Genomic DNA, 14,150 nt, shown 5'->3' with positions numbered 1-14,150 from the left:
TTTCTGTTTTTGATTGAAAGTCTTCTTTATTCTTGAGGAAATACAGAATGGGGTAGTAGAAGAACAGTTTTTCAGTGAACCTCTGGTAAGAGGAAAGCAGATTTTCTCAGAAGATGGTTAAAGCCTCTGGTAAGATGGCTAAGTTCCTCTTTAAAGTGTTGCGTAAACTGGGAAGAACGGCTGGTGTGGACAGGAAAGTTAACTGGAGACAAATACTGTCTCTGCATTTTTCTGATTCTGGACATCACCCTGGGGCAAGCTCCTCATCTTTTTGCCATCTTCCAGTTTCTTACTGCTGAGTCCAAGGCACTCAAACCAAGCTTTGCCTCTGAAGTGTCACTTTTCTCCAAATCATTTCTCTTCCATGGGACTAGCCTTAGGGTGATACGGGAGGCTCCAGCAAGCCGTTATATATGGTTTTCTACACACCTGGTGCTGTGCTCAGTCTCCCAGTCATGTCCAACTCTGTGCAACCCCATGGACTGCATAGCCTACCAGATTCCTCTATCTATGGGATTCTCCAGGCAAGAATATAGAAGTGGGTTGCCATTTCCTCCTCCAGGAGATCTTCCCAACCCAGGGATGAAACCCAGGTCTCCTGGATTGCAGGCGGACTTTTACCATCTTGTGCCACCAGGGAAATCACACACATTTGGCAGGTGGTTGGAAATCGAAGGGAAAATGTGAGATTTGACCCCATAGAAAATCCTCATCAATTAAGGAGAATTTTCCTCATGAGTGCAGCTTTGCACTTCAGTAAGGGAGCTAAAAAAGGGGCTTCCCTGGTAGCTCAGCGGTAAAGAATCTGTCTGCAATGCAGATGTGTATTCAATCCCTGGGTTGGGAAGATCCCCTGGAGAAGGAAATGCCAACCTTCTGTAGTATTCTTGCCTGAGAAATCCCATGGACAGAGGAGCCTGGCTACAATTCCATGGGGTCGAAAGAGCCAGACATGACTTAGTGGCTGAACCACCATCACCACCAAGCGAGCTAAAAACCTAGGCTGCCAGAGTTTGGGTGGTGGGCAGTTTTCACTGCCACCCAATATAGGGAACTCAGAATAGGGAAAGAGAAGTTCTCAGTGATCTTGGATAGATCACAGGCTACAAAGTAAAGAATGCAGTGTAATTCTGGATCTGCAAGTTGTGCAGTGAGCTAGGGACTAGCAACAAAGTTTTTAATAAGTATACCTTCTATCTAGGAGGAGAAATGGGAGGATCTAGAAACATAAACTCACAAGTAATTAAACGTGTTGAGACAATAATATGCTCAGTGTACAATTTAAAAAAGGAAACCAAGCAGGGGTCCTGAAAGGTGGTGGTAGTGAGATTTTGTGTTTCTATCGTCAGGGGAACCTGGATTCCCCAGAACTCCTTTAGCTTTCAGTCCTGTTGAAAAATTTTAAAAAGCGAAAGAAAAGGAGCAGCATCATAAGGTGTAGGGGTTCTCAGCTAGAAAGAGGGATAAGTGACCCATAATCCAACCTTCCCCAAAGAGTTGTGTGAGGAGGGAAGTCCTAACCTTTCTGGGCCTCTTTCTGTAGAGGTAAAATGAAGCCTTTGGACCAGATGGTTTTTAATCTCTTCCAGATTGTACCCACGAAGCCAAAACTCTGTCCTGTGAGCAGACTACGAAGTGGTCCAGTGAAGTCTGCAGACCTCGAGGCCCATGATATAGAAATAATAGCTGTTTATTTAAATGTTCATGAAAGCCTCAAGCACAAAATAGCTTGTTTTTCGTTTCTATAGATACACCTGAGTGTAAAGGAGAAAACGCTAGTGCCCGAAAAGCGCTCAAGTTGGTATTATTAAGCAAGGCCAGGCCAGGCTCCTTGGGGCCTCTTCTCTGGTGTCCCCATCCCTTCCTCCGCCACAGCTATGTAAACGCAGACAGGCACACAAACGCAGTCTAGGCCTTAGAGAAAGTAATGCCAGAGAAAGCAGGTATCCCTGCTCTACCGACTATAATTTTCCCCCTCCCCTCTCTATTTTCGCTATCCTCACGCAGAAATTCCTTGCAGCCAGGAATCGCGGTTCCCGCTCTTCCGTGCTATGGTGGACGCGTCCCTAGTGGGCTGTGTTGGGGAGCTCTGGGCCTGCGGACCCAGCGATTCGGCAGAGCCGGGATTCCGGCCAACCGACGGAAAGGAGGAGCGTGGGGCAATTTGGAGGATTATGCAGAAGCTCAGGACCTAAGGGAGCATCGTCGCCGCTATCCTGAGAAAGCGGGTTTGCGGTACACTCCCATCAGCGTGACGGGTGGGTAGGAGCGGGGATCTCCTTGGGTGGGCGGGAGGAGATGCGGTCTGGTCTGGGAGGGTTCTGAGTGGCGGGGACAGGGGCGGGGCTCTGAGTGTCAGGGGCCGAGACGAGCAGGGGCGTGGCTATGCGTAGCGGGGGCGGGGACTGGCAGGGGCGGGGCCCTGAGTGGCTAGGCCTGGGGAGATCGGAGCCGTTAGGGGCGGGGCTCTGCCAGGCGGGGCGGGGTCGCGAGCCTAGGTACGGCCCTGGACCCGGCCTCGGGCGGGGCTGGGGCCGTGGCAGGAAGCCGGAAGCAGCCGCGGCCCCAGCTCGGGAGACATGGCTGGCGTTAAAGGTACATCCTAGGTTCCTAGCTCGCTAGTCCTGCGGTGGGGTCGCCGCCTTGGCTCTGGGCTAATCCTGGAGCTGCGCCTTTAGCGCGTGGGCTGGAAACGGCCTCCCCAGATGTGCCATCGTTTTCTCCTTTCCCGGTGGGAAGGAGTTCCCCTGCTCTCTTCGCTCCTTGGGGTGCGGGTGGAGGCGTGTTTTGGGGAACCTCAACCTTTTTCTGCAAGGCTACTAGTCTTCACTCTTTCACCCGGCGTGTCCGGGTCGCTGCAGGCGAAGCCCTCGCCGGGAGCATTCCTTCCCTGGGAATCACCGGCTAGCCCGGGTGGGGCATCACCTCCCGGATTGCTTCCCAGTTCCTCGGGAAGCAGTTCCCACCCCCTCCTCTGCCTAGTTTTAAACTGGGCTTTCACTTCCCGTCATGTTCACCCTAATGCCTCTCCCTGCTTTTCCTGCCACTTTGCCGAGTTTCCCACTTTTTCCAGACGAGCCATTGTCTCCAGTGTTCTCGGCATTAGAACCCTTACATCTGTCGTGTCGTGTAAATTGATTTTTACAATTGGGCAGAGTTGGCTGCAGGCGGGTGTCAGCGAAAAGCACCCTGAAATGCTGTATTTGTCTTAATTGTACAGAGTAGATTAGGTGGGATTTTATCGTTACTTTCATCAGTGTTTATTCCTTTATGGACAGACAGGAGGGTGGTGTTTGTATAGTACTTAAAAAAAAAAACAAAACAAATGTTTATTTACAATATCGTGTTAATTTCAGGTGTACAGCACAACAATTCAGACACACACACACATATATACTTCAGATTCTCTTCCCTTATAGGTTATTACAAAATATTGAATATAGTTCCCTATGCTATACAGTAGGTCTTTGTGCAGTGGGGCTTTCCTGGTGGCTCAGACAGTAAACTGTCTGCTTGCAATGTGTGAGACCTGGGTTCGATCCTTGGGTCGGGAAGATCCTCTGGAGCAGGAAATGGCAACGCACTCCAGTACTCTTGTCTGAAAAATTCCATGGACTGAGAAGGCTAGTAGGGTACAGTCCATGGGATCACAAAGAGTCGGACACGACTGAGCAACTTCACTTTGTGCAGTGAGTGTTTTTGCATGGGACAGTTGATTTTTAAAAAGGGGGTACCAAGAACACCAGTTCCCTCATCTGTGCACCTTCAGAGTGAAGGGGAATGCCAGCAGTGGGAGAGGTTATTGGAAGGCTTCCTTAGGTGGTAGGACCCACCCCATTAGATGTCTAATCTTTTGAATAGAGTAGGATAACTTGTTTCCATGTTGGAGCCCCTGTCCTTGAAATTTGTACACAAAGATCTTCCTTCTCTAGTTAATCAACATATGCTGTAAACATGCATACGGGTATATTTGTACACATGCATGTGTTTGCTATGAAGTTTATCTGAGTGTGTAAACTGTTAGCAGACATATTTTAAAATTATTTCTGGCGGACTTTTATAATTGGCATTAATATAGTAAACATGATTTACTTGGACAGTGTTCATTTTGTAATATTCCACCTGAAGCCAGTGCAGAAAACCGATAAGAAGTAGCACCACTACGCTTTGTTTAGTCGTGTCCGGAAACTATCAAATAATAATGTTTATGTGTGAATGTGTTAGAAATTGCATTGTAGTAAAAAAAAGAAGATAGGTTATGAAATGGAAAAGGACTAAGGAAGTGTTTTGCAGATAACTTTTAAAGAAGAACTGCTGTGTGCCTGAGGCTTGGGATAAAAGGTTAAATGATCAGTTATTGTGTGACAGGGCTGGAAATAATTGTGTTACTGTTTAAATGTCTAAGGTGTGCTCAGATACAGTGTGAGGACCAAGATGGTATTGCAGGCTGACTGTATCCCCCCAATAAATACATTCAAGTTCCAACTCCCCAGTGTCTGTGAATTTGACCTTATTTGGAAATAGGGTCTTTGCAGATATAATCAAGTTAGGATGATATCGGATTAGTTGGACTCTAACCCAATGACTCGGAGAAGGCAATGGCACCCCACTCCAGTACTCTTGCCTGGAAAATCCATGGATGGAAGAGCCTGGAAGGCTGCAGTCCATGGGGTCTCGAGGAGTCGGACACGACTGAGTGACTTCACTTTCACTTTCATGCACTGGAGAAGGAAATGGCAACCCACTCCAGTGTTCTTGCCTGGAGAATCCCAGGGACGGGGGAGCCTGGTGGGCTGCCGTCTATGGGATCGCACAGAGTCAGACATGACTGAAGCGACTTAGCAGCAGCAGCCGCAGCAGCCGCAGCAGCCCAATGACTAGTGTCCTTGTAAGAAAAGGGAAATTTAGACATGGATAAATATAGGGAGAACAGCATAGGAGGACAGAGGCAGAACTTGGAATGATGCAACTGTGAGCTAGAGAGGACCAGAGATGGCAGGCAACTGCCACTAGTTAAAAAGAGGCATGGAAGGATTCTTCCCTTAGAGTCTTCAGAGGGAGCAGATGTCCTTTCTAGATATGAGAGAGTAAATTTCTGTTCTTCTAAGCCACCCAGTTTGTGATACATTTTTAATAGCAGGTCTAGGAAACTAATACAGATGGCATTACCAAACCCTGCTCCAGGGAGGAAGAGGACCAGTCTCCCAAAAGAGGCATTCCTTGCTCTGAATCTAAAAGGATCAATAAGACTTCACCTGGCAAAGGATTGGGGTTGAGGGCAGAGTTTATTCTAATGGAGAGAACATGTGAGACGGGGCAGAGGTGCGCCTCCAGTGCTAGAACAGCTCATAGGCTGTGAAAGCAACTGTGCAGGTGACACCAGCTTTGTATATTCGAGAGGTCACCATCTGCTGTGCGGAGGATAGATTGGAAGAGTCATGAGGTGAAGGCGGGCCTGAGATGATAAGGGTCTGCACACAGATGATAAGTAGCTGAGGGCACGAGAGAAGAGGTGGTTGTCTTAATCCTTTAAGGCTGCAGGACAAAAATACCATAAGCTGGGTGGCTTAAATACATTTATTTCTTAGTTTGAGAGGCTGGGATCTCCACAATCAAGGTGCCAGCAGATTTGTTGTCTGGTGAAGGCTTGCTTCCTGGTTCCTGGACAGGTATCTTTTTGCTGTGTCCCCACACAACAGAAGGGATTAGGAAGCTCTGTGGAGTCCCTTTATAAGGGTCCTAATCCTGTCGTGATCTAATCACCTCCTACCACCATCTCGCTGGATGTGAAAATTTAATAGATGAATTTGGGGAGTGGGGACATAATCACTTAGTCTTTTGCAGTGGGTTTGAGTGAGGTCTGGGAGATTGAGTCACCCTGACTTACTGATTTTCTAGAAAGTGGAGTGTAGGGCTGGTGTTAGTCTTTCAAGATAGAACCTTGGAAAGGAAGAAGTGTGTGTTTGGGAGGATAAGGGGAGATGTTTCAGTTTTACACATGTTGAAGTTGAGTTCTATGTTGACTACCCAGAGAAATCCAGATTGGAGTTGGAGGTGCAGGCTGAGTTCTTAGGAGTTACTTCAAACTGCAGCATTAGATGTAGCTGGGTCCTTGTGGTACCAGGGAGCTTTGTGTTGAATGCAGTATCCCAGCAAGAGTGTGGAGTGATAGGTGAATTTGGATTTCTGGTTAGCTCTGAGTTTAACAGATGGCCGAGGATGCAATTCCTGAAAAAGAAAAAGGAGGTAAAGAGCATCAGTTGGAGATACAATTGTGAACTTTGAGTGATTGGTGTCCCAGAACAGAAGGAAGAGGTCTATGGTTCATAGCTCTGAATGGTCTCCTGTAGGACAGAGTGGTGCAGGTGGTTAGGCACAGGCAGGGGACAGAACCGATGAGGAAAAGATCATCTGTAGTGAAACAATATGGGAAAAGTTACTTTTGTCCATTTTTTCCCCCCAAAAGTGACATGTACTAAATGGAAAAATATATAAAACTGACTGTCCTTCCTTGTCCTCTAACATCTGTATGCTCCCAGATGTTTTTAAAAATCACCTAGGTATCTTCCCATAAAAGTCTCCCCAGATTGCCTCTTAAAGTAAAAGGAAGCAATCAAAATGTTAATTGGTTTACCTAATGACTAATTTTGAGTATTATGGATTTTTTTTCAGAGGAGTACTCGGATAATTCAGTGTCCGGTGCTTGTGATTGCTACCTTTACCGAAGACCGTTGCTAAAATGAGCATATACTTATATCAGCATTTGCTTACTGAGCTCCTGCCTTTGCCAGTCACTTTATATAGGTTATCTCATTTGAGTCCCATAAATTCCCTAATAAGTTGGCATCGTTATTCCCATTTTACAGCTGCATAATCCGGTTTAAGGAGGTTCAGCTTCTACCACAGTCACACAACCAGTCAGGGACAGAGTTACCAACATGAACCCATGTTGGCGACCCAGAGCAGCGCAAGATTTTTTAAACAACTCTGTTATTCTCTCACTCAGCAGTGGACAAAGCAAACACATTTCTACCTCCTCAAAGATTAGTGTCCAACAGATGCAGGGAATCGATATTCAGGGGATACTAGTTGGGAAGAATTTTCTAGGAAGACATGAAAGTAATCTTCAAATACTTGAAGCCCTGTGGTATGGGGAGGCACAGTGATCAAAGGGTTTATATTACAGGGAGACAGTTTGGGGTACAGTTTAAGGAAAGAGGGTTTTCAGCATTTGAAAATTGTCAGAATGAAATAATCTGCCTCAGGAGATAGTGAGTTTCCCTTCACTGGTATTGTATCAACTGGCTGTCTGGCCTCTTAGTATGGGTGTTAGGGAATTCATACATTAGACAGGGGCTGAGTCCTGGAAAGGCTTGAGCTCTTTCTCCACCTGAAGATTTAAGAGTAACAGACATAGGCTGTCATTTGCTAGTCAAATGTAACATCAACCAATGAAATAAGGAAATCTCTTTCAATGAAATAAGCAATTTTTTTTTGTTAAAAAATTTAAAATTGAGCTATCATTCACATATCAAAAATTAGCCTTTTTCAAGTGTAAAATTCTTTACACTCTAAAAATTCTTTCAGTGGTTTTTAATATATACACAAGGTTGTACAACCATTACTACTTTCTAATTCCAGGACATTTCATCCATCCCAGAAGAATCCTTCTCCATTCCTCTCCCCCTCCCCCAGTCCCTGATAACCATTGGAACCTATAACTCTTGATTTTATTTTTCCCAGCTCTTGTGGCCTTATCTTTCAGTGGGGCTATTGGGCTGACTTTTCTGATGCTGGGATGTGCCTTAGAGGATTATGGGTAAGTTATTTCAGAAAGAACTATTCTTTTTATGTCTTTGTCACTATTAGTATGGGTGTTAGAGAATTTGGTCAATTTAGCACCAAGCTCTAATGAATGAATTAATGAAGCCCAAATTACAAAGCCAGTCCCTTAGTTAGTTGTATTTGTACAGAGAAAAGCTCTTTTCAAAATTGATGTGTTCATTTAATGAGAATTTATTGAAGACTTCCTCCAGACCAGCTGAGGATACAAGAATGATGAGACACAATCCTGTCCTCAGGGAGCTTGCAGTTCTAGTTATGAGTAAGAGACAGGCAGACAGTCCAGTCAGGAGAGATGTGTACAAAGTACAGTGAGAGCGTCCAGAAAGGGAACCCGAATTTCCCTGGTAAAGTCAGGGAGAACTGCATAGAAGAGGTTGTCCTTAACCTGAGACTTTGTGGATAAATAAGTTTATCAGGTCAATGAGTCAGGAGCGGGCATTCCAGGTAGAGGGAGTCTTTAAGAAATAGAAAAACTAATGTGGCTACAGATGAAGCAAATGAGGGAAGATGGCACGGAATGAATGGAAGAAGTTGGCCAGATCATGTGAGGCTTTGTAGTCCAGGGCAAGGAATCTTGAGTTTTACTCCAAGAAATTGAAAGGTTTCCAACCTGTGCACACTCAGATAATTTCTCCTGAATGAACATGTACAAGGCACTGTGCTGTGTTCTATATGGAAAGCAAAGATGACTAAGTTAGGATTCTGTCCCTAAAGAAACTACAGCTCAGTAACACAGAAAACCATGAAGATTCTAGACTTTATATTGTGTCATTGTTTCTTAACACAGTATAAGCTGTCTGCGTATTAATGTACTGGTAATTTTTAATCATCACTACTTAATCATCAGCTGTTCCTGGAAAATAATCATCTCATGCACTAATGTTGACAACTGAATAAATAATTGTTGACCTAGACATTTAGAATAATATAAACTTTGAAACAGGAGTGTATCTTTAATTACGATGTAACTAACTTTCCCTTTTGGGTTTCTCCTGGGTCCGACCAACAGCGTTTACTGGCCCTTGTTTGTCCTGATTTTCCACGCCATCTCTCCCATCCCCCATTTCATTGCCAAACGAGCAACATACGACTCCGATGCAACAAGTAGCGCCTGTCGGGAACTGGCTTATTTTTTCACTACAGGAATTGTTGTTTCTGCCTTTGGATTTCCTGTTATTCTTGCTCGTGTGTCTGTGGTAAGTCTTGTCTATTGTTCTGCCCAGCTATCGCTGAGGTTACTTCACAGGCCTGTGTCTGGAACCACAGTTTCATTTCCACTGCTTAGACGTCATACTCAAAGCCAGACATATTTTTAGTTTCTGTATTCCCCTGATTTAGATCTACCTATCAGTATCTTGCGCATGCTTTCAGAATGCTTTCTTTGTTCCTCTTGCGATTTTTAGCCAGACCAAGTGATTTCTTGCTTTTTCTGTTGTAAGCTATTTTCTGGAAGTATTCTGAAATCCTTGCCTCTTCTTGTAGGGCAATCTAGAGTCTCATGTAGCAATACTTTTCTAGTTCCAAAATAAATATCAAAAGGGGTCCTGGTCACCTAATTCCAGTGTGTGTATGTGTGTGTGTGGTGGCGGGGGGTGGGGGTCGGGTTGTTCCCTACACCATTAAGGAGCAATTCTTCCACACCAGGTGAGTATCCTACAATTCAGCTCAAGTCTGATTCCATCTACCTGGAGACAGCAACAGATTCTACTGGTTCAGGGCTCAGTCCCACAAGACTACCTCCCTCTTCAGATGCCAATCACAAGTCTCATGCTTCTGACTGACTGGCTGTAAATCAGAGGTTTCCACCATAAAAATAGTCACTCTCATCACTTACGAAGTTGCAAGGATTTTAGAAGCTCTTTGCAGAATATGGGGACTGATCAAATATATATTTTTTAATATAAATCACAACATCATACCCAATTCTTCTGCAAATAGGATCATGGACATAATTCTCAACACAATAGTTACATATTGAGGGAAAGCTATATAGCTACTGGAAGATACAGTGAGTAATATGACATCTTCATATTGTCAATGAGGAAAATGACTCACTCACTCAATCAAAGAAATAGAAAATGTTATTTCCCCTAACCTGAGGATCATACCCTGGGAGATGACTGTTCCTTCTGTAAGAGATCAAACCACAGCTGCATAAGTTTTAGAGACAAATGGTTATATGTCAGATGGCATACTGTTGGCCATTTACGCAATCCAGATTGGCATGTATGAAGTGAGCAGTGGGTCGTCATGGCCCACTACATCATTAAGAAGAAAGATTATCTCCTAAGCAGTTATGACGTTCATGAGATTAGGAAGGTGTGTTAGGAAGCAATGTTATCTCCTAAGGAGGTCTGGTTAATACAGATGCAAAGTACACAAAGGGGAGGGAGGAGGCCTGAACAAGAAGAGAAAATTTTATGTTTAAGTTTTTCTTGTCTTGCCATAAATATGCACTTTATTTAATCAGTATCCAATATAAAGTTTTTATCTCCAAAATACACATTATGGGTATAATTTATTCAGTTCTTTGATATTCACTGTCTTCCATACTGTTTGCTTTTATTTCCCCTAATTACATACTGTTTCAATTTCATGAGACTCTTATTTGGGACGTTGAATATCAGACCTACACAAGTGCTATTTATTCGTACAGTAAACAGCATATGCTATTTGTAGGGCACTCGGAATAAGAACTAGATACTGTCTCTGTTCTCAAAAGAACAGAAATTAGCCTGATGGGTAAGTATAGCATAAGTGTACTATATGTGGTCATTAAAACATGATCAGAATGCCATAGGTGCACCAAGGAGAGAAATTAACCTCTGGTATTTGGTGTGGCTTCTATGGATAAATACTATTTTGATTAAAGTAGAAAAGACAATCATATGGAATGGTTCTCAAATGCAAAAATGAAATGTATGGACTAAAGAGTAGTCCAATATGATGGAGCAAAAAGGGAGAGGTTGAGATTGAGGCTAGAAAGGCTGGGGAAGCCTGACTGGGGAAGGTCTGGAATGCCAGGCCAGTGTGAACTCTTTTTAGATAACAGAAGCATGGAAGGTTTTTCAATGTAAGATTGTCATGATCTTATCCCTCTTGTGCCTTAGACTAGTACTTCTTAAATTTTTCTTTAAGGATTTCTATTTTTACCTTTCAAATGCTGCATCATGTTTTATGAAAAAATTTTCACTGATGTTCTCTGCTTGTTAAAACAAAATATGCCCACTAGAGGGTACTCTCATCCCCAACTGTGCCTCTGGAAAACCATCTGCCACGCTGGAAAGCTCTTTTTAGTTGTATCCCGAGTATTATTTAAAATCTTTTGCCTGGAAAAGAAACAAATCAGTCTGTAACTCTCCAATTCCTATTTTCATGAAAAAAGGCAATCTATCCAGGACTTCCGGTAACCAATATTGTAATTGGACCCTTTCTAATCTTGCTTTGTGTATTTTACTGAAGGCAGTCATTGTCTCATGAAAACACGTAGAGAAGTATGTCTAATGGGGAAAATGTTACGGATGATACCAGACTTAATTAACAAGCGTCACAAAGTGATTGGACTAATTACTGAACTGTCTCCTGCCTATTACATTGTTAAGCCTTTTAGCAGTTTTATTTAGTATTTCATTGGCTGTTTCTGATGCAAAAAATAATGTTTGCAAAGAGTACAGTATAAAGTAAAGATTTAATCCTCTTTTTAATCCTCTTGTGTTTCAGATCAAATGGGGAGCCTGTGGCCTGGTGCTGGCAGGCAATGCAGTGATTTTCCTTACAATTCAAGGTTTCTTCCTTGTATTTGGAAGAGGAGATGATTTTAGCTGGGAGCAGTGGTAGCCCGTGTTTTATCCTGACAAAAATGCATTTAATTTCTTAGAATCCATGTTGTATGTATATGTGTGCACATGTGGCCTTTTACTATGAAATTTAATACGCTGTTTTTTTATACCTTTGTAATCATGTAATCACTTTAAGGAGGACTACATGGGGGAAAAGGTTAGTTTTATTCCCAACGAGTAGACTTCTCCATTCACTCAAGTTGAGTTATGTTGTTCAGCTGTTCATATAGTCATAGTATGGTGCTGTCAGAAAATATGTTAACATACATTGCCCACTCAGTGTGCCACATCTCCATCTGCAGCCCAGGGATGTGCTTGGGTGGGTCCATAACACTGGGGTTATCTCAACTCTCCTCAGGACTTCCAACATATACTCGTGGCCCAGAGAGAAGGAGGTGGCCCCCTCTTTGTGTTGCAGACTCTTGCTTCTCAAAGTGTGGTCCATAGGAGCTTAACTACAAATGCAGAACCTGTGGCCCCAGCCCCAACCCAGCTCACTTTGGTGAGATCCCATGTGAATCCAATGCACATGAAAGTTTGAGAAGCATGTTCATGAAGAAATAAGCATTGCCGTCCCCTTGGCGGAACCACTTAGCCTGTGTGGGCATTAGCGGCTTGTAAAAGCTGTTTCCCCTTCCCCTCATGTTGAGGCCTAGTTCAGATTCTCCTTGATGTTTGTGCAGTGTCCAAACCTATAATTTATAGGCTGTTCCTCAGGTTTGTGAAGTGTTCTCAATAGCAAACAGCCATGGCTTCACATTGTCTGAAAAGCAAATGCTGTCTTCACAGTGGAGGGGAACAGAGCCCCTGCTGGGAGACAGTGGATGGAGGCTGGACTGGAGCTGTCCCTTGCTTCAGCAGGATGGGGAGGAGTGGACTAGTAATACTGTTTAATTTCCCTTTATAGTCTGACATTTCTCCCCAGTTATTTCCCTGTGCTGTTTCCCCCCACCTTCACCAGTCCCCCTAAACCCCCTAAACACACTCCCAGCGGTTCTGATTGGCCCACACTTCTTTATGGCTCGGCTTCTCCTTTCTACAGAGACATGGAGCCAAGTAAGCAAGCAGAGGGTGAGCTGCTTAATTGTATTTCCATGTGATGTACTTACTGTCTTCCACGTCCTATAGGACTTTTAATAACACGTTATGCTACTTTTAAATGAATCATTGAGAATTAGTGTGATGCTAGGTTCTGTAATCTCAGTTTTTCTAGCTCAACTTTTTGTCCAAGACCTATTGAGAAAAGGGATTATTGGAACTAGAACCACTTGATTAGAATATAAGCAATGATTTTAAAGCATTATTAATGTGTGATAACTGACATACATTCAAAACACTGAAACCTTGATGTTTGTAACCCCTTCGTATTCTGGAATGATGTTGGGATCAGAAGAGTGATACCTAAAATGATAATGTGCAGTGATACTTAGCTTTGTGCGTGATTTTATGTTTTCAGTGTACTGTGTACTTACAGAATTGTTAAAGTTGTTATTTCCAATATTTATACTAGAAAAATTGTATAGACACTTTATGATTTTAACCAGCATTTTTAATAACATTTGCACTTACTGTATTGTAATAAACTTCACTTTTAACACAAAAGTTTTAACTGAAAGTCTTTATTCTGATGTTGATTTGCATAAATGGTAACCAAAACAATGAAAATTTCTTGGTGTTCTGAAATGTGCAGTTTTAAGCAATAATCTGTCCTGCATCAGAATAATAGCAATAAGTTGTAAGGTACCATTTTGGATGTGTAGTTGGCTTGTAATAGCTTTTCTTTTCCTAAGATGGAGATACTGTTAATACTACATTTTGCAAAAGTTCCTTTGTTGCTTGTACACATTTTAAATAACCAGTGTAGCTTTAATGTGTAGTCTTCCAGCATTGCTTCTTGATTATTTTTCCAGGATGATATAAAGTCCTTCATGTAGAGTATTTGTGGAATGGAAAGACTAATGTGTTGGAAACACTAATGTGGCTACTAATGGAATGGTTTATCGAAATGATAGGTTATTGGATTTGCTAAGTGTCTGAAACGGGCATTTATTCTGCAGCACCTAAGTGTCATGTAAGTAATAAACTTCAGTATTATTTAAGAAATAAATGTCGGTAAGAAGTATTGCTTGATATGAATGTATGGTACAAAAGTTTCACCTTGGTAACCCAAATCTTCGGCACTTTTCATCCTCATAAAAAGTTCATTTTTTCTCCCTTTATATGTTATAATATATTTTGGAAATTCAAAGCACATTAATAATATTCTAAAACTGAGAATGCACATAAAGAATTGCCCAGAAAAGAAATTTTCTATCATGTTCCAAACAACTGGCTTACATCTTGAAACGCTTTTCCCACAGAAACAATATTAGGAATGCCAAACCCTAACATAGCTGACCTTGAATACTCAAGGTACCTGCCTGAGATTTGGGTCTTGGCACTGGGGTCGTGCTGATCTCGAGTGGC

The 14,150-nt window shown here is 42.8% G+C and overlaps 1 protein-coding gene across 1 annotated transcript; it reads left to right on the top strand.

The window, feature by feature from the left end:
• The first annotated feature begins 2,511 nt into the window (after positions 1-2,511).
• LEPROT (leptin receptor overlapping transcript) lies at positions 2,512-13,286 on the top strand. The gene is made up of 4 exons (XM_005902309.3): positions 2,512-2,595; positions 7,744-7,819; positions 8,855-9,041; positions 11,566-13,286. Exons 1-4 carry the CDS (start codon positions 2,580-2,582, stop codon positions 11,680-11,682), a joined length of 396 nt encoding a protein of 131 aa, XP_005902371.1. The 5' UTR covers positions 2,512-2,579; the 3' UTR covers positions 11,683-13,286.
• Positions 13,287-14,150: the final 864 nt, after the last annotated feature.

This window comes from Bos mutus, chromosome 3 (genome assembly GCF_027580195.1).
Source record: "Bos mutus isolate GX-2022 chromosome 3, NWIPB_WYAK_1.1, whole genome shotgun sequence".
Classification (NCBI taxonomy): Eukaryota; Metazoa; Chordata; class Mammalia; order Artiodactyla; family Bovidae; genus Bos; species Bos mutus.
This window is presented reverse-complemented; position numbering and strand designations above follow the sequence as displayed.